Source organism: Dasypus novemcinctus, chromosome 2, assembly GCF_030445035.2.
Source record: "Dasypus novemcinctus isolate mDasNov1 chromosome 2, mDasNov1.1.hap2, whole genome shotgun sequence".
In the NCBI taxonomy this organism is placed as follows: domain Eukaryota; kingdom Metazoa; phylum Chordata; class Mammalia; order Cingulata; family Dasypodidae; genus Dasypus; species Dasypus novemcinctus.
This window is the reverse complement of record NC_080674.1, coordinates 67,349,945-67,371,528: the sequence shown is the minus strand read 5'-3', so window position 1 is coordinate 67,371,528 and position 21,584 is coordinate 67,349,945. Positions and strand designations below refer to the sequence as shown.

General features: G+C 38.2%; 1 protein-coding gene and 1 non-coding gene across 3 annotated transcripts in view; both read right to left on the bottom strand.

The window, feature by feature from the left end:
• Positions 1-21,584, bottom strand: part of NLN (neurolysin) — a 133,296-nt gene that overhangs the window by 17,991 nt on the left and 93,721 nt on the right. For both annotated transcript variants that reach the window (XM_004465564.5, XM_004465565.4), the window contains exons 10-12: positions 11,071-11,257; positions 10,626-10,754; positions 9,099-9,235 (exon numbers count right to left, since the gene is read on the bottom strand). In XM_004465564.5, coding sequence (XP_004465621.1) covers positions 9,099-9,235; positions 10,626-10,754; positions 11,071-11,257 — 453 coding nt within the window. The remainder of the gene's footprint in view (positions 1-9,098; positions 9,236-10,625; positions 10,755-11,070; positions 11,258-21,584) is intronic.
• On the bottom strand, positions 5,513-5,616 carry LOC111765862 (small nucleolar RNA U13). The gene has a single exon (XR_002798084.1). It is a non-coding gene; the product is annotated as a small nucleolar RNA U13 (small nucleolar RNA).

The following is a 21,584-nucleotide window of genomic DNA, read 5'->3' as shown; positions in this document are numbered from 1 at the left end:
GGAGAGCTGATGCAGCAAGATAACGCAACAAAATGAGATACAGACTCTGGGTGCCACTGACAAGAATACAAGCAGACACAGAAGAACACACAGTGAATGGACACAGAGAGCAGACAACTGGGGGGCAGGGAAGGGGAGAGAAATCAATAAAAAATAAATCTTTAAAAAAAAAAAAAATGGCCCTGATGCAAAGGATTACCAACTTAGAAAATATAATAAAGCACACTGGAGGAGGGGAAATTCTATTTCAAAGGGAGTAGAGAGGGCATTAGAATGACTATAAACAGGGAAATTCTGAAGACCAAGACAGAAGTAGCACAAGCCCTGGACAAGACTCAGAAAAGAGAGAGAGGACCCTACACTTCTCTTTTACCTTGGGATGATCTTGATAGAAGGGTTAAATTCTGAAGAAGACCACCAGTCAATGAGAGCCAATTTGCAAAGACTGTATGTAAAGGTTTTTTGTTTTTCTTTTTTTTTGCCTTGGCTTGTTTGTTTTTGTTAGTTTATCAAATAAACTTAGGAAACAGACAACTCAGGGACTAAATCTCAGAGTTAATACTTTAAATTATTAAAAATATACATGTGCAACAAAAGATTATATGAGAAACAAAGAAAAAGTTCTGAAACTATGAATAAGATCTGACTTTGGCTGTACTAGATAAAGACTTTTTAAAAAATGATACTCAGTATGTTCAAGGTGATAAAGGAAAACAAAGAGAAAAAACAAAAGGATATCAGGAAAATAATAAATGAACAATATGAGAATGTCAATAAAGAGATAGAAATTTTAAAATAGAACCAAACAGAAATATTGGTGTTGAAAACAACAGTGACTGAAATGAAAAATTCCCTAGAGAGTTTCAACAGCAGATTGAGGCTGTCAGAAGAAACAATGAATGAAGAAAAGAGAACAGAGCCTAAGAAACCAATATATGCTCTCTGGGAGTCCAAAAAAGGAGAAGAAAAGAAAAATGGGCTAAAAGAATATTCGAAATAATAACTGCAAAAAATTCCCAAATTTAAAGAAAGACATGAATACATACATTCAAGAAACCCAATGAACCCCAAGCAGAATAAACTCAAAGAGAACAAAGTTCAGACGTATAGTAGTCAATCTATCAAATACCAAGGACAAGGAGAGTTCTGAATGCTGCAAGAGAAAAACAATGTTTCATGTACCGGGGAATGCCAGTAAGGTTAAGTACCGACTTCTCGTCACAAACCACGAAGGCAAGAATGCAGTGGGAGGAAGTACTTTAAGTGAATACTTCAAGAGAAAACAATTGTCTGTCAAGAATTTTATAACCAGTGAGAATGACTTTCAGGAATGAGGGAGAGATGAAGACATGCACAGATAAAAAAAAGTGGAGGGAGTTCATCACTACCACACTGCCCTACAAGAAATGCTAAAAGGAATTCTTCACACTGAAAATAAAGGACCCTAATAGAGGACTGAAGTGGGATAAAGAAATAAAGATCTCTGGTAAAGGTAACCATATGGGTAATTATAAATGCCAGTACTTCTGTATTGTATTTTTTGGTGTGTAATGGCAATTAATATACTTAGAGGTTCTAATATGCAAATGAATGAAAATTAATAATGAATCTATGGTTTTAGACATACAATGTGTGAAGATAAAAAATGTAATAAGTACAACAAAAAGGTAGGGGATGGAGGGATAAAGGAAAAATGTTTGTGTACGTTATTCAGGTTAAGTTGGTATCAAATTAAATGTGGTTGTTATAGACTTAGGATATTAAATTTAAGCTCCATGGTACCCAAAAAAGAAAATACATGGAAAATTTATACAAAAGGAAATGAGATGGGACTCAAAATGGTACATTAACAGAAAATCAAATAATATGGCATTAACAGAAGAATGGGGGACAAAAAAGTTCTAAGACTAACAGAGACAAAATACCAAAATGACAGAAAGTCCTGCTTTATCTGAAGTTACATTAAATATAAATGAATTAATTTCTCCACTTGAAAGGCAGAGATTGTTAGAATGGATAAAAAAGCATCACCCAACCATAGGCTGTTTTTAAGATACTCATCTTAAATTCAAAGGCACAAGTATGTTGAAATTGAAAGGATAATTTGTGTGAGATGGGCATATATAGGAACTCTGTACTTTCTGAGTGATGTTTCTATAAACCTACAAATGCACTAATTATAACAGAAGAAAGGAAAAGAATGGAATAAAATATAGCATACAAGTAGGAACCAAAAGAGAGCTGTGGTAGCTATACTAACATCAGATAAAATAGCCTGTAATTAAAAGACTGTTACAGGGAACAAAGAAGGTCATTATGTACTAATATGAGGGTCAATTCAACAAGAAGACATAACTATTATAAATACATATGCATCTACGAGCAGAACCCCAAAATATTTGAAGCAAATACTGAAAGATTTGAAGTGAGAAATACATGGTTCTACATATATTGTAGGAGATTCAATACACCAGTTCCAATACTGGATAGAACATCGAGATAGAACAACAATGAATTAGAAGACTTAAATGATATTATAAACCAATTAGATGTAATGGACATACAAAAAACACTTCACCTAAGAGCAGCAGAATATACCTTCTGCAGTGCACAAGGATCATTCTCTAGGATAGAGCATATATCAGGTTACAAAACAAGTCTCAGCAAATTAAAAAATATTGAAATTATACAATGTGTCTTCTCCAACTAAAATAGAATGAAACTACAAATCAATAAGGAGGGAGAAATACAAAATTTACAAATAAGTAGAAATTATACAATACACTCTTAAAAGGCCAATAGGTCAAAGAAGAAACCACAAGAGAAATTAGAAAATATCTTGTGGCAAATAAAAGTGAAAACACAATATAGCAAAACTGCAGGATGCAGCAAAGGCTGTGCTGAGAGGGTAATTTATCATGCTAAATGCTTACAATTAAAAAGTAGAGTCTGGAGGGCTGAGATACTACATCCTAGTGGCCTGGTAACTTCTGCTGGGTCAGCAGTGTGAGGGACCTGCTGTGGCATGTTACTGGAGCCACTCAGCCTGTTTGCATGTGCATCTGATACCCTGTCACTTGGCTGGATTGATTTATTAGTTCTAGTAGCTCTGCTATGTATTTTTCAGGATTTTCTATAGATAGGATCATGACATCTGCAAACAGAGAAAGTTTTCCTTCTTCCTTTCCAATTTGGATGCCTTTTCTTTTTTTTTCTTTAAAAATATCTTATAACTTATAAAATATAATAGGAGTAATAGTAATGTATGAGTAACAATGAACTTATGAATTATAAAAATATATTTTGGTGCATAATTTTATATAATGCAATAATACTTTATTAATGCTATATCTTGATTGATCAGAAGATTTCGGGGCTCATTTTTCTGCAAATTCATTTACTAGGTCATTGAAATACTTAATTTTCAATTGATACAATTGAAAGTCAAATAAGTTGCTCTTGGCAAATATAAAAGATTGCAAATAATTTTGATAATATTTAATTTTGAGGAATATCTTTCTGCTGATATAACTGTTATAAAACTGTATCCACATTGGGACAAATTTCTGATAAGTTATTTCAAAATGTAAACTTTAGTATACTGAGAGTCAACAGTACTTTCAGAAAAAATTTTCTAAAAAGATTTAATTCTTCATACAAGTACTTTTGCACAAGTCTGAATTTAATTTAATTTAATTTTTAAAAAAGATTTATTTATTTCTCTCCCCTCCCCCAACCCTGGTTGTCTGTTCTCTGTGTCTATTTGCTGCCTATTCTTTGTTCGCTTCTGTTGTTGTCAGTAGCACGGGAATCTGTGTTTTCTTTTTGTTGCGTCATCTTGTGTCAGCTCTCCGTGTGTGCAGCACCATTCCTGGGCAGGCTGCACTTTCTTTTGAGCTGGGTGGCTCTCCCTATGGGGCGCACTCCTTGCACGTGGGGCTCCCCTATGCAGGGGACACCCCTGCGGGCATGGCACTCCCTGCACGCATCAGCACTGCACATGGGCCAGCTCCACATGGGTCAAGGAGGCCCGGGGTTTGAACCGCAGACCTCCCATGTGGTAGACGGATGCCCTAACCACTGTGCCAAGTCCACCATCCTGAATTTAATTTTAAATATCAATTACTACAATAGCACTTTAATATTTCCTCTAGCATTTCATTTAACTTATGACAGTTGTTCAAGAAACTGAAAGTGATGGTTCTACCACTTTTATATAATTTAAAACACCTATTTATATATTCTATGGCTGCATCTTCAATTATAAAGGAAAACTAATACTATAATTGCCTTCCTTGTTAACAATTGGCTCATCTGAAACTGTCTATGAAAATAGTGTTTTTTTCATTGAATATGAGAATCTTAAGATTTAATTCCTATTTCTCAGACTGTGATATTTGCTTTCTAATGTTGCAGCAATTTCCAAAATAAGAGGCTTTAAACTCTTTGAAGAAATACACTAACTCCATGATACGCTCTACTGCAATGTCCATTTGTATGCTTTTAGCTTATAATTAATTACGGTCAAAATTTAGTACCCACAGTTCTTTTTCTGACATTCAGGTAAGAGAATTAATATTTGTGCAGAAGCCAGCATGTTGGATTCCCAAGTTGGACCATCCTACAAACTGACCTCACAGCTCAGGTCCCCGTGCCACCCCCATGCCTTATCCTTCTTCTGTCCTGGCCCAGTCAGCCCCTCAGCATCCCAAGGCATCCTAGACTACGACAGGTCACATGTTGGGTCTGTGTAGGTATGTACACATGCATATCCCTTGTCCCACGGAACTTCATTTTTAAAACACAAGTTCAAAAATAAAATTATGAATAATTTTAATATAGCAACAGCAGATCAAGCAGAGGGTTCCTCATGCCAACATGGCCTGGTTTGCCTGCACAGGTAAAACACTCCTGAAAGCAGCTGGGCTAGAATTAAGTAGGGTATGACAATGTTATGCTTGTCAAAATACGTTCTTTTCCTTCCTTAATTGCTCTGGTTAGAATTTCCTGTACAATGCTGAATGACAGTGGTTACAGTAGGCATTCTTTTCTTGTTCCAGACCTTAGAGGGAAAGCTTTCAGTCTTTTTCAATTAAGTATGATTCTAGCAGTGGGCTTTTCATATACGCTCTTTATCATATTGAGGAAATTTCCTTCTATTCCTGGTTTTCCAAGTGATTTTACAAGAAGGTCGGACGCCTATAAGCATTAATTGAGATGATCATGTGGGTTTCTTTCCCCTTCATTCGATCACTGTGGTGCATCACGTTAATTAATTTTCTTACCACTCTTGCATACCTGAGATAAATCCCACATGATCATGAGTTACAGTTCTTTTAATGCACTATTGGATTTGGTTTTCTAGCATTTTGTTGAGGATTTCTGCCTGTGTATTCATAAGGGAAATTGGACTGCAATTTCCTTTTCTTATGGTATCTTTATCTGGCTTTGGGATTAGGGTGTTGTTGGCCTCATGGAATGAGTGTTATCTCTTCAAATTTTTTCTCTTTCACATCAGACAGGTAATGTATCAACATTGTAACAAGGCTGGAGGGAGGCACACCTCACACAAGTGCATTAACACCCATTCATCAAGCTTATGAACCACGAAAAGGTCTTCAATTTTTTTGAAAGACTTTGTGTAGGACTGGTATTATTTCATATTGGAGTGTCATCCAATGCAAAAATGAGAACAACGCATTTGAAACACACTCATTTTTCTTTGTCTTCAAATAAAAACAGAAAAAAATGTTAAGGAAGGAGTCAAGGGAAACGGACTTTGGCCCAGCGGTTAGGGCGTCTGTCTACCATATGGGAGGTCCGCGGTTCAAACCCCGGGCCTCCTTGACCCGTGTGGAACTGGCCATGTGCAGTGCTGATGCACGCAAGGAGTGCAGTGCCACGCAAGGGTGTCCCCCGCGTGGGGGAGCCCCACGCGCAAGGAGTGCGCCAGTGAGGAAAAGCCGCCCAGCGTGAAATGAAAGAGCAGCCTGCCGAGGAATGGCGCCGCCCACACTTCCCGTGCCGCTGACGACAACAGAAGCGGACAAAGAAACAAGACGCAGCAAATAGACACCAAGAACAGACAACCAGGGGAGGGGGGGGGAATTAAATAAATAAATAAATCTTTAAAAAAAAAAAAAAAGGAAGGAGTCAAGAGCATTTGGAATTGAGGCAGGACGATATAAAAATGGAACAGAATACAACAATTTCACCTCATGAAGGAAATGACTGAAATTAAATTTCCCAAGCCTTCATGTCTATAATAAAATATATTCATGTAAGAAATTAATGCACAATTGTAAAAAATATAAAGTCTGGATTTTTCCTGTTAGGTTTATATTAAACTACCAAACTTACATTTTTAAAATTTTGTTTTATTTTTAAAGATTTATTTTTTAAATTTATTTCTCTCCCCGTTCCCCCTCCCCCATCGTCTGCTCTCTGTGTCCATTCGCTGTGTGTTCTTCTGTGCCCGCTTGTATTCTTGTTAGCCATACCCGGAATCTGTGTCTCTTTTTGTTGCGTCATCTTGCTGCGTCAGCTCTTTGTGTGTGCGTCACCACTCCTGGGCAGGCTGTCCTTCTTTTGTGTGGGGCAGCTATCCTTGCAGGGCACACTCCTTGCACGTGGGGCTCCCCTATGCAGGGGACACCCCTATGTGGCATGGCACTCCTTGTGCACATCAGCACTGCACATGGGCCAGCTCCACACGGGTCAAGGAGGCCCGGGGTTTGAACCTTGGACCTCCCATGTGGTAGGTGGACACCTTATCCGTTGGGCCAATTCTGCTTCCCAAATTGTCTTCTTTGAGTTTCAAATGTTCTGGTAATTTTAGTCATTTCTTCTCTTCTCAATATCACCTTCAATTGCTGACATAAGTGACTCTAAAGAATCAAAGTTCTTTTCTGGTCTGAGGTAGTCAACGATGGCCACGTTGAGGAATTCCCCATAGAAGTCCTTTTTAAGGTATGCATGATGTGAGTTTCCAGTGGGGATGCCCAGCTGCTGGGAGCACAACTGAAGCCCCACACCATCTGGCTGTGGCAGAAGTAAGGCAGGTGCCTCACGATGCCATCCACCTGTGTGCAGGTCTGGCTCAATACTCAGGTCTGGCAGGGTCGCTGTCTAGGTGGTGCCTGGACCCTCCCACACCAGGCGGGGCACAAAGGCTTGGCTGGGTGCACAACGAACCAAGTGGCTCTGATAACATACCGTGGCAGGGTCCTCATGTCGCTGACCCAACAGAAGTTACCAGGTGACTAGCAAAAATCACTAGCATTTCATTACACTAATAATGAACACTCCAAAGAGGAAATCAACAACAAAAAATATTCCATTTACAATAGTAGCTAAACAAATCAAATATCTAGAAATAAACTTAACCAAGGATGTAAAAGACTTATACAGAATATTGCTAAAAAAAAATCAAAGAAAACGTAAATAAATGGAAGGATATTTCATGTTCATGGATTGGAAGATTAAATAACGTGAAGATGTGAATTCTACTGAAAGCGATCTACAGAGTCAACACAAGCCCAGTCAAAATTCCAAAAGCCTTCTTTGATGAAATGGAAAAGCCAATCATCAAATGGAATAGAATGGAGAGTTCAGAAATAAACCTCACATTTATGGCCAAGTGAGTTTTTGTCAAGGGTGCCAAATCTACTTCATGGGGAGAAAACAGTCTTTTCAACAAATAGAGGTGGCAAAACAATGTCCACATGCAAAAGAATGAAGGTGTAATCCTACTTTACACTATAAACAAAAAATAACTGAAAGTGGATCAAAAACCTAAATATAAGAACCAAAACTATAAAACTCCTAGAAGAAAACATAGGGAAGCATATTCAGGACCTTGTGTTAAGCACTGGTTTCCTAGATTTTACATGAAAAGCACGAGCAACAAAAGAAGACACAGATAAGTGGGGCCTCATAAAAATTAAAAACTTTCAGAATTTCATCATTAAAGTATGAAGAACAGGAGAAAATATTTGGAAACCACATATCTGATGAGGGTTTAATGACCAATATATAAAAGAAATCCTACAACTGAACAATAACAAGATAAACAATGCAATTAAAAAACGGGCAAAAGATTTGAAAATACATTTTGCTAAAGGTGATATACAAATGGCCAAAATGCACATGAAAAGATGATCAACATCATTAGCCATTAGGGAAATGCAAGTGGAATCCACAATGAGATACCATTTCATACTCAATAGAATTGCTACAATTAAAAAAATGGAAAATAACAAGCATTGAAGTGGATGTAGAGAAGAATGTAAAATGTTGCAATTACTAGGGAATATAGTTTGGTGGTTCCCCAGAAAGTTAAGTATAGAATTATCCTATGTCTCAGCAATCCCACTTCTAGGCATTACCCAAAAGTACTGAAAGCAGGAACTTGAATAGATATTTATACATCAATATTCAAAAGCAGCCTTATTCACTGCCAAAAGATGCCAAAAGTAACCCAAATATCCATCAACAGATGAATGGACAAACAAATGTGGCATGCACACAAACGGAATATTATTCAGCCATAAACAATAATGAATTTTTGATATATGTGACAACATGGATGAGCCTTGAAGACATCGTGTTTAGTATAATAAGCAAGACACAAAAGCATAAATACTGCATGATCTAATATGAAACAATTAGAACAACTAAATTCAAAGAGTCAGAAACTAGAATCAGGTTGACAGGGGCTGGGGCTAGGGAATGGGGAGTTAATGTTTAATTGGCAGAGAATCTGTTTTGGTATTGTATGGTGGTAATGGCAGCAGGACATGGTTAATGTAATTTAACTATAATTTAACCACTGAATTATATTTTTGAATGTGGTTAAATGATGACATTTTAGGTTTTACATATGTTAGAATAAAGATTAAAAACAAACATAGAACTGTGAAACATAGTGAACCCTAATCTAAGCTATGGTGTACAGTTAATATAGTATAATTTTATATATATATTTAAAAGCTGGTACCAAACTTCTTTCTCCAAAATCTAGGTGTAATAAATATTTTACAGTAGAAATTTAAGGGGAAGGAACTACGTAATTAACAAAAGTAGAAAAAATACAATACCTCTGGATTCATTATCCCTTCTTTTTTAAAACAACTGTAAAACATGTCCATGGAAAAGACTTCACTCCAAAGATAGCCATAATATTGTCCATCATATCCCCCTGCCAAATGTCCGAAAGTAGCTGGCATATTTGTGCCTTTAAAGAAAGATACATTTCAATTAATGTGATGGCAAAGGTTAATTATCAGGTTAACAGCTACTTAAGGTTTTCTTATGGAAGGAGAGACAGGTAGAATCTCACTTCTAGTATTTCCTTTGTTTATGTATTCCTTTGGCCAAGATGTTTATAAACTTCTCTCCTATGAATGGCTCAAGCTTAGAGCTAATTTCAGCCCTAAGCTCTGGAATGCCTAACAATAGTTTCAGAGGTTTTGTCCACACCCTTCAGATAGCTCAGTTTATTCTATCCTGAGACACCTATGTGTCTTACAAATACTTACTCTTACTCTACTTTTTGACACATCTTTTTTATATCTAGAATGTGTCAGAACACTTATTTTGATTAATAATTACCCAAGAAGAACTCTTAATTGGAAACTGAAAGTTTTAGCAAGTCAGTTTAGCTCTAGGGTTACTTTGAAAAGGAGTTTAAGAAGCTTGAGTCACAAAAGCGCTTTATGGTTTACTAGAAACAAATCTCAAAAGGGAGAGAGGAACCTAGATTGACTGAACTGATCATTCTAATCTTTATCATCTCTATAAATGTGGCTGATTCACTGTAGTAACAATTTCCTTGGTAAAAAAAATATTCACTTACCAACTACATATAAATGCCCAACATAATGTCAGCTTAAAAGAAGACGTACAGGGGAGCCCACGTAGCTCAAGTGGTTGAGTGCCTGCTTCCCACGTATGAGGTCCTGGGTTCGATCCCAAGGACCTCCTAAAAGCAAAACAAACAAAAAACAAACAAAGAAAGGAAAAAACCAACTCTTCTTGGTGAGTGGATATAACTCAGTGGTTGAATGCCTGGTTCCCACCTATGTACGAGGTCCTGGGTCAATCCCTAGTACCTCCTAAAAAAAAAGATATATGTGTGTGCATACAACCCTGAAACACTAATGAATTGCATGAATCTCAGGCTAGAAACTGCTAATCAAACTGCCTTCACTCATCTCAGAATCACAATCAGAAACAAGGCAGACGTTTGTGTTTCTCTTTAAAAATGCCCATTCTGGCAATTTAGTACTGAAAATCACAGAGAGTCATGGTGCACAGAGAAGGGAGGAGCCAGGCTGGAGCTGCCAAGTATGAATGGCTCTCTTTGCTCTGGGGTGGAGGCCAATTGCTCATGCCTGATTACACTAACATGCTGTAAAGCTGGAGCCACCTTTCCTTCAAGCACATTTAGACAGGGTAAGTCATGAGGACATAGTATGTTTATCTGAAAGTCATGGCCTGATTACAGAAATCAGAAACAAATGGAATTAGGTAATCTGCCAGACAAACTTTACCCTTCCTGGCAGTATCAGGAATATGCCCTGTGGTTCACAGAAGAATGAACACAAACTTTAAGATTTACATACCTGGAGTAGCTGAAACACCTAAAACTTCAGTGCAATATTTGGCATATTCGCTTGCAGCATCCACTGATGTGTTGGTATGGAGAGACTGATCAACTTTGCTCAAAACAATCTGGCGTAGGGTCAGAAGACCTAACAATGTAAGAAAGTTTGGGTGTGTGTTCCAATACCACAAGATCACAGGTTTCAAAAATTGACTCTAGTAGTACTCATCACAAAATGGGAGCAAGACATTTCATTCTATTTAAGATTTAAAAGTAGGTTTTTTTTCTTTGACACAATCCTAGGGTCCCCTATTCCAATATATTTGGCATTCTTCCTTCCATATATTAGCACTCTGAGGGTACCATTATTTTTAAACAGGAAATAAGTTCTATAGGAGAATATTCCAGGAACTCTGCATAAAGTGATTCTAGTTTATTTTCCTTTCTAAACTTTTAAGTCATACCTGTGTTGACCAGTCTGGAAGCAACAAGTTTTTCAAGAAGATTATCTGTAATAGGACTTCCATCTTTATAATGTTTTGACAGTCTTCGGAGAGAATTGATGTCCCATACCCAGTTTTCAAGCATTTGTGATGGCACCTCTACAAAGTCAGTTTCCACATTTGTTCCACTAAATCGTGCAAAATCAGTCTAGAAAAAAACCAGAGTTATTTTTTAATCCACTGACTGAAAATTAGATATGTGATAAATTATAATCAAGACTCACCGAAACATAAACCAGTCAACTGCCTCTCTGAAAGAAGGGTTAATCTCAAATTTAAATAAAAATAAAATACAGCAACCAAGCAGCATGAAAAACAACCCTCAAACATTGTGCATTAAGGTAATATTTCATTCTTTTTAAAACAATTTTATTGACATATAGTTCACAAACCTTGTAATCCACACATTTTAAGTGTGCAATTCAATGTTTTTTAGTTTTTGTTTTTTTGCTTGTTGTCTGTTCATTTTCTTTAGGGGGCATGGAAACCGAACCCAGGACCTCCCATGTGGGAGGTGGGCACTCAACTGCTTGAGAAACACCTGCTGCCAGTATTTCATTCTTTTGAATCACAGACAAACTTGGAAGAATCATCAGGAAATCTTAACTGAAAAAAATATCAGCCTAAGCTAAAACAGTCCTTAGGCTGTGAAAGCAAAATTATTTCAAAAGAACTTTCCATTAAAAACAAGAGATCCATAATCTAAGACAAGCAATTTTTCCCCAGATTCCCTTCTATTTGCTTATTTTTGTTTATTCTATACATCATTTTCTGGGGTTACTCATCACACTCTAATAACTGCTTAGTTTTAATAACATCAATTAAAGAATTAAAATGACAATATTACTATCTGCTACCCTTTGTGTGTGAAGTTTTGTGTTATAAACTTTAAAATAAGAAGCCACTTCAATGGGAATCATGGGTGTGAATTAGCTGCAAGTAGGGTGAGGTAAATCCTACAGAAAAGGAGAAACAAAGGATCTATACTCAGAATTTAAGGCACCCTAGACAAAACGGAAGGACTTATTTTAAGGTCCTGGGTTAAGAATAATAAATAGAGTGAAAAAAAAAAAAAGGAGGGGACACGTTTCGTAAATTGTTTAGTTAGATGTCAGAGAAGCTCTTGAACAAAGTTGGGGAGTCGCTAGAACAGGGTAGTGCTTTTTAACTTTTACACTGCCCATGGAACATCTGTAAAATTGCCATTGGCAGAGGAGATTTAGAATTCACCTGCCTGGGCCATCTGCAGAATGAGGATCATCAATCTGTTGTCTTTCCCTGAACTTCTGTCCTATTTTCCTCTACAGATGCTTTACATCCCAACCTTCTCTCCTAGACTTCACCATCCCTGAGGTTCTAAATGAAGGGCAAAAGGGAGGAGGGACTTAACCACAGAGGAAGGCAGCAGATGGGGTGCCGAATCAGCAGCAAATAACCATTCTGTTTTTGGCTCTGGGCAGAGGCACAGATGTCAACGCCATCTCACATTCTGCCTTCCTCTCTTTATGGGAAAAAATGATTTGCTTGACTTCCCATTATAATTGCACCGATTCTGGATGTGAAGAGCTGTAAATACTGAAGGCCCAAGGGAAACTAAATTCACTAGGAGCTGGAATTAGGCCACCTCTGTTGAGGGCATCTCAAGAAAAAATTGTTATAGGGAAAGAGGCAAGGGATTTCAGAAAATCAAATATTTTGCCTCATTCAGATATATAATCTTCTAAAATAACCCCACCCTACATTATAGACAAAACAATCTGATATATTAATTCCAATACTAGGCAACATCTATTGAAACATTACTATGTCAGGCATAATGCTAGACTTTTTAGGCAGATTTTCTGACTAAAATTCCAAAACAACTGTATGAAAGAAGTATTGTTAACTCTACTTTTGAGATCAGGACACTGAGGCATACAGAGATAAATGTTAGAGCTAGTATTTGAACAATGAGGTCGGACTCCAGAACCCACAATCTTTTTTTCTTTTTTTTTACATCTTTGCAAATCTTTTAATGGTTTTTTAAACTTTATTTCAACTTCAACAAATAAAATAACACACAAAAGGCAGCTTAACAAATCATGAAAGCATTATTCTAAAGAATCTATCCAGGGGAAGTGGATATGGCTCAAGCGATTAGGCTCTTGTCTACCATATGGGAGGTCCAGGGCTCGATGCCTGGGTCCTCATGGTGAAGGCGAGCTGGCCCAGGCAGAAAGCTGGCCCTTGCAGTGAGCTGGCCCTTGCAGAAGTGCTGGCCTATGTGGTGAGCTGACCTGAGTGGAGTGCTGGCCCACTCAGGAGTGCTGGCCTGAGTGGCAAGCTGGCTCAAGGAGAGCTGGTGCAGCAAGATGATGCAACAAAGAGAGACACAGAGGAGAGACAATAAGAGATGCAGCACAATAGGGAGATGAGGTGCTGCAAGAGATTGAGCACCTCTCTGCAGAAGGTCCCAGGATCAGTTCCCGGTGCTGCCTAAAGAGAAAGACAAGCAGACACAGAAGAAAGCACACCAAATGGACACAGAGAGCAACAATAGGGGTAGGTGGGGGTAGATAAATATATATTTATATATATTATAAATATATAAAAATAAATATATATATATAAAACAAAAAGAAATAATCTTATTTAATCCTGAAAACAAACTCAATGTTTCTCCATTGTTCTGAAAGATGAAAATGAGAACAGATTAAACGACATGATCAAGGACCAAGGTCTCTTTGTTAATGAAGAAAATCAAGAAAAAAATTGCTTAATCATCTTAATATCTCATGAAACTAAATCATATTCTTTTTTTTTTACCTTTAGCATTGATATAGTATCTTCTTTGCCTTTGCTACAAAAATATTATAATATTTTTGTTAACTATAGTCTATAAGTTATATTGGTTGTATTTTCCCCTGTTAACACCATATTCTTAATACCTTGTAATAGAGGAACATTTTTGTATTTCTATTAACCACAATCCTCATCTAGAACCCACAATCTTAACTACTACTGCAATAGTGACTATCTTATTTTAAAAAGTGAAGAAAGGGTTAAATTACAATATTACAGAATAACTAGATTTTTTGGGAAGTAATCTAAAATGAACATGTCTTATATCAAGATACTCCCCTATCAGAGAAGAGTCAGATTGAGGTTGCAGTGTACTTACTGAGAAGTTTGACTTTGTCTGTATACTAGAAGATGTTTCAAAGGTCAAGCATAAGGCTGAGGGGTAAAGGCTGCCTTTGTAACCATCTGCCCTGGATTTGGAATGGTATGGATTTTTGTAATACTACTTGCATAATTTTTTAAAGATTACAGTTTTAAATAGATACTCCCAGTAAAAAAAATTTGCTAAAAAAAAAAAAGATATTCCCAGAGCAAACAAAAGGAAAATAACACCATCAGCTACCACAATATAATAGTTTAACAAAAATTTAAACTACATATCCTTCTTGTGGGAACATTTTTCAAAGACAGATCAGGGATAAACAATCAATCCCAAATAACATTATATGTGTGTGGGGAAGGGAGGGGTTGGCGGAGGGCTAAGTATCCAGAGAAAACATGAACAAATGAATAACTCATGAGGTAGAGTTAAAATGGAATAAAATAGGAACCCAAACAGTTATGTCACCCAGAGAGGAGAAGAGAGGGCTTATTATATCCAAAAGCCATCTCATGGGGGGAGGGCGGGAAATACCACAAATGAATGAACACATCAACAATGTCTTCTAAAGAACAAAAGGAAATGTTTACATGGAGTAAAAGCTAAAAATAACCCTTTTGCCTACTAATTTCCCGAAAGTCAGTCATGCTGTTTCCCTGTGTGCCCTTTGGGCAACATCATTTAAATATTTTTCAAACTAGGAGTACAAAAAAACTTACAAAATTCAAAAGCTCTGTTTTCAGCAAACTAAATTCTAAAGTAAAAGGAATCCATAGTCAGTTACTATGTACGTCCACACATAAAAACCACAGGCAAAGCTGAGAATCTAGCAGCCTGATGAGCTCTCTCGGGAAAAATAGCAATGGCTGCTGAATTATTACTCTCCCATTTTAAAATTACAATCCAAAGAATGTCAAAATACTTTATATAGTTTTTAATATGAAAGATTCAAAGGTGTTGAATTGAGTAGTTTTGTGGGATATGGTAACTACCAAGGCTAATATACCTTCTAGATATAGCAGAGTATTCTTATCCTAAAATAAACAAGACAAAATAATCCAATTAACAAATAATTTTGCAGGTGACACTTCAAATAGCTTTAGGGCACTACTGATGAAGGAAATATTTTGGTAACGCAAGTGTAGAAAACAATATAAACTTAGATTTCTATTTGGTTAGAAGTTATTGAGAGGAAGAAAGTTGTATGAAGATGAGATTTTTCTTTATCATCTTTTAAAACAAAAATAGGATGCTTAAAGTATAATTTTTACAAGGTTAACAGACTCTTCAACTGATGATTTGATTCTATAAAGATAAATGAACTTAAGTAATATAACACAGTGTGAGCTCAAACGCAATTATATGAACTGTAGCTCTAAAAACTGTTGCCTGAGCTTTTGTTGTATTAAAACGCCAAATGTTCTACGGGTTATTGCTCTAAATAAGAGACTTTTTAGATGAAAACAAATAAAAGTACTATTCAATCTCAAATGCTGCCTAATTCAGGAATCATTCAACTAAATTTCCAAAGTTCAGCATATAGCCAGAAAAGTAATAGGTGCGCATAAGTATCTGTGAAATGAATGAAGCTGTGAGGAAAATGTTTCTGTACAAAGACCCAATCTTAAATAACTCTAAGATATTTTCTCTTAAGATCATATTTTACCTGACCTCTTAGCCAGCCTCCAAACTAACATAACCTCTTTTCTTGTCTTCTGTCAGAATAAGTATTTAATTTTTATTGTGGTACTTAATAATTTTGTTTTTAATTTTTAATTTTTGTGTTCATGTCCCCAAGTGAAATTCTAAACATTCAAGATACTAAATCTTTTATTTTGAAACCCATCCTACCACACCTGGAATAACATATTAGAACAGTAGATAACTTTGCATCTTAAAGAATCAAATACCTCTCTCTTATAAAAACATTTTTCTAATTAGTAAAAAATACGTACAGTCTTTTCACCAAGATGGCACCAAAACTGAAGGAAGTCCCTGCCTCTTCCAAAACCGATGCCAAAGCAAAAGCTTTGAAGGACAACAAAGCAGTGCTGAAAGGGATCCACAGCCACACAAAAAATGAAGATCCATACCTTCTGGTGGCACAGGACTCTGCGTCCCCAAAGTCAGCCCAAATATCCTCGGAAGATTACCCCCAGGAGAAACAAGCTATGCCACTATGCGATCATCAAGCCCCCTGATTGCTGAGTCAGTCATGAAAATGGAAGTCAACAACACACTTGTGTTCTCTGCCACATGTCAAAGCCAACAAGCTCCGTATCAAAAAGGCTGTGAAGAAGCTCTATAACACTGACGTGGCCAAGGTCAACACCCTGAAGCAGGCTAGTAAGATAGGGAATCAACAGAAGGATCTGGAACTTGGCAGAGGGTCCACATGGACATCGGTAACCCCAAGATGGCTGCTGGAAGACCCTCCCCAAGAGTCTGCCATTCAGTATAGAAATTCCTCTGGAAGCCAGGAGAAGCCCTGGATATTCCTCAAGGACTTCATCATTGGACCCTCCCTGGGGACTGACAGGTGGGGGAATCAATCAAAACAGCAAACAGCTGGAACTCCTCCCCTGCCATTAGCCAAAGGGTAGAATAATTAATAGTTCAAAAAGCAGGCGCAAGGTCTCAATTTGCTCTCTCCTTGGGACCCCTGTTCCTGTCTTCTGCGCCCTGCTCTTGCTGTTTTTCCTCTGCCATGATGGCCACGCCAAGTAAAACCTGGGCATTTATAATCTATAATGGGGAACTGTAGCCTGTAAATGAGCTGCTTTATCACTTTTCAGCCCCTTCCTCTCTATCTGAAACCCATGATCTGTTATGTTCTTCCATTTCTTGTCCCTCTCTATCTTAATAAATTACTGGCCTAACTCACTTGATGTGTTCTTTTTTTTTTTTTTTAAGATTTATTTATTTTATTTATTTCTCTCTCCTTCCCCCCCCCCCCCACTCTGTTGTCTGCTCTCTGTGTCCATCTGCTGTGTGTTATTCTGTGTCCGCTTTTACTCTTGTCAGCGGTTCCGGGGATCTGTGTTTCTTTTTGTTGCGTCATCTTGCTGCGTCAGCTCTGTGCGTGCAGCGCCATTAGTGGGCAGGCTGCGCTTTTTTTCTCACAGTGCGTCCCTACGGGGTGCACTCCTTGTGCGTGGGGCTCCCCTACGCAGGGGACACTCCTGTGTGGCACAGCACTCCTTGTGCACTTCAGCACTGCGCGTGGGGCAGCTCACCACCTGGGCCAGGAGGCCCTGGGTTTGAACCTTGGACCTCCCATGTGGTAGGCGTCCTATCAGTTGAGCCATATCTGCTTCCCTTGATGTGCTCTTGAAATTAATTTCTGCAGCATAATCAAGAACCTAGACAAAACCCGATAACAACCCTGCTTAGGCTTGGTGGAGAGAAGAAGGTATATTTTCGACTGGCTCCTGACTATGATGCTCCAGACATTGCCAACAGAACTGAGATCATCTAAACTGAGTCCAGCTGGCTAAGTCTAAATATAACAATTTTCACTATTTAAAAAAATGTAGAAAATACAGTAAGCAAATGAAAGAAATAAGCTCCTCCCCCAAAAGAAATAAACATCCTATAGATCACTAGATTTTGGGTTATAACTTTAGCATTTATTCTATGTAATGTGCATGTGTGTAGAAGCAAACAAAGCAAATATTGAAAAAATAAGGTCCTGAAAGAAATCACCTCTGACAGTGAAGTAAGAAATGTTAACAGTATGTAGGGGTTAGGCATAGGGAGACAGGATGATAGCAAAGGCTGCAGCTGACTGATAACTCACTGTATGCTGCGATGAAACCTCAATGGTCACTTGAGGTAAATGTGGTACGAGAGAAACTCTCTCATTCCACGCAAACCTTCATGAGACTGACTTAGAGAGAATACCGTTTAAGAAACGTGTGAGAGGGAAACGGACTTTGGCCCAGTGGTTAGGGCGTCCGTCTACCACATGGGAGGTCCGCGGTTCAAGTCCCGGGCCTCCTTGACCCGTGTGGAGCTGGCCCAAGCGCAGTGCTGATGTGCGCAAGGAGTGCCCTGCTACACAGGGGTGTCCCCCGCGTAGGGGAGCCCCACGCGCAAGGAGTGCACCCATAAGGAGAGCCGCCCAGCGCGAAGGAGGGAGCAGCCTGCCGAGGAATGGCGCCGCCCACACTTCCCGTGCCGCTGACGACAACAGAAGCGGACAAAGAAACAAGACGCAGCAAAAAGACACAGAAAACAGACAACTGGGGGAGGGGAGGGGAATTAAATAAATAAATTAAAAAAAAAAAAAAAGAAACGTGTGAGAAAAAGTCCATCCGAAGGGAATGCGTACTTGGGAGACCAAATTCAGATCACATGACACAGCGTCTCCAGGTCATGCTGAGTGTAAATAATGGTTACAGGCAATATATATAAAGTAGAGTGGTGAAGAGCTCGACTGGGAGGTCTTGGGCCAATCTCTGAATCCTTCTAAGTCTCGCTTTTTTTTCCACTTTGAACATGGGGAAGATACTACTACTTACCTACTTCACTGAGTATAGTGAGGATAAAATGACTTACTGTAAAGCACCGCGCAGAGCGCCTGGCACTTATTAACTGCTCAGTAGTACGCAGCTGCTATTATTTTTGGCCTGCCCAGCCTGCCCAACCAGGTATGATCTTGGCTGGTCTGATTAAACTCGACCTCAGCTTCCTGTATCTATTATTCCTTCGTATTAATGTTGAAGATAAACATTCCCACATTTCTCTTCAACTAATCGCCCACCATCTCCAAAACTCTAAGTTGCTCATTCTGTTCTTGCTTCTAAGTAGGCAGAAAAAACTAAACCAGAACAAAAGAAACAAACAAAAACACAAACATTAACCTGGTAGCTTCCAATCACCGTCCACAGATCTTCACTTAAAATCCACTGAGGGTAAGCTTGCCTTGTGGCAGTTTCTATTCTTTTTCTTTTTGTTAAGTTTTAAGTTGTATGCTACTTACTGAAACCAAGAGGGTGGAATTATATATAAGCTGAGTAAGAATACTTCAAATATGTACAGCACTTTACATTTTCCCAAGTGCCTTTTCACACAGTTTACTTGCCCCAGCACTCGAAGGATGTAGGCACTAATACAAGAATCACTGTTGTCCCCATTTCTATGAATAAGAAAAAATGTGATGATGGTTCAAAAAGGTCAAATAACTTGCCAAAAGTCATACAGCCAGGTCCACAAACACATTAATCCACTGCTCGGGTCATAACACCAGGGTGCCTTCCTGAGTAATACAGGGTATTTATTTATAACAACATCTAATTCAAAATACTTAGAGCAAAATAAAAAAAAGAAAAACAAAACAAAACAAAAGCAAAATACTTAGAGCGGACAAGATGCTCTATTTTCAGTCTTCTGACCAAATTAACAGATTAGTTGAAATCCCCTAATTTGAGGTTTTTGCTTCCCCTCCCCCTCCTCCATCTCTTTCCTTTTTAATTAAAAAAGGCTTTATTGTAATTCTGACCGTGTTGCCTTAAAATGATTATTGCTAACAGTTTAAAACTCAGTACTGATTGCTTTTAGTGAACAAACCAACTCAGACCTCACAATGGAGGCTGTTCAGAGGCATTATTCTTTTATTCCACAAAAGTTCAAAAGGTCAGTGATTACCAAGATACCAAACCACAATAAAGCCAAGAAACAGGAACAGATACTAGAGATAGCTCCTCTTGATTGCTATCTTCAAAATTACCTACCTTGTGATGTAAACACAAGAAAATTCAGGTGAAACTCATCTCCTAAATGATGAGATAGTAGACATATTGAACTAGTACATCTACATGTCTGAAACTGGATTTTCCTGTTGATACATTTAAATATTACTATGACAAGCTCAAACAAGCTCTTGCTCATCAAACCTGCAAACTGCCATAGTGGAGAACTCAAACACTGATATAAGTCAGAAGGCACTGGATTCCTCTAGGTTCTTGGCTATGTCACATAAAAGAATTTAAGAGGGAAGTGGATGCAGCTCAAGTGGTTGGGCACCTGCCTACCACATGGGAGGTCCCAGGTTCAGTTCCCAGTGCCTCATAAAAAAGTAGAACAGAGAGTGATAGTGAGTGCAAACAATGAGGGAGGAGGGGGAGAAATAATTAAGTCTTCTTTTTTGTTTAGTTAGGTCATTAAAAAGAGTTTATTGAGAAATGAGAGAAAAGAGAAAAGTACACACCCAAGATGTGGATGCGGACTACCTCCAGGCAAAGAGGAGTACCTCAGGTTGGGAGGTTACTTTTACTAAAGCTGTTCTTTGCTCCTCCCCTTTCCTAATGTTGGACGTGGCCCCAGCTGTTTGTTCTTCTGATTGGTTGCCTTTTGATCCCCACCTGTTAGCTCTCAGGGGACCAATGATGAGGCCTTTTGTTTTGAGTGACCTGGGACCAATGGGGAGGCCTGTTTGGAGTTATCAGGGGCTTCCTCTTGACCCCGGGGAGTTCCAAATGGGACACTCTGGCCAGGGTCTCAGCGGGGTCTTTTCTGGCTTTGCTCTTAGTAGCTACCTTCCCTTAAGGGGTTTCTGGGCAGGGTCTCACAGCCATGTTCTCTGCCAGGTTCCAGCTGTGACACCTCTTCCCTCTTTCTCTGTATTAACTTGCCTCATTGAGATATATCATATCTTAAAACCAATCTACTGAATGTGGATGGCAGACTTTCTCAAATAGATAAGTCAAAGTATTACTAAACATAGAAGCTATTAAATTCCTTACTCAGTTCCACCCCATTCAGGTCAGTACAAAAGATTTTGAAATTGTTATAAAGTTGCCAATATGGATCTGTGCTTATTATGTTTAAGACAAAAGTAGCTACCACTGGTTTCAAATATGGGTATCTTAGAAGTTCTTAAAATATCTGAAAGGATTCATAAAAAAAACAAGAGGTTATTCTGAGATAATCTCACGAGGAGATGACCAAGCAAAGGACTGTACTAACACACTATTCATATGTATGACACATTTTGTGCTCATGAATAAGGTTAGGCGAAACTCCAACTACTGAGAATAGTGCACAATTTCAAGACAGATAGCAAACTGGTGAGTGCAATATTTATTGCTCAGTCACTAGCCCGAAGAGGTCCGAAATGTCAGAGTACCAGAAAATATAGTGTCTATCCCAAAGGATCAAGACTAATAAGGAATAACAACAATGTAAAGCATTGTGGAGAACTGCATGATGATACATTGTAAGCCTATATTATTAAGGTTATAAGAGGACTGTGCCTGAAAACACTATTGGAAGGTCTATTATCTTAATGTGATTAAGAGATCAAATTACTTCC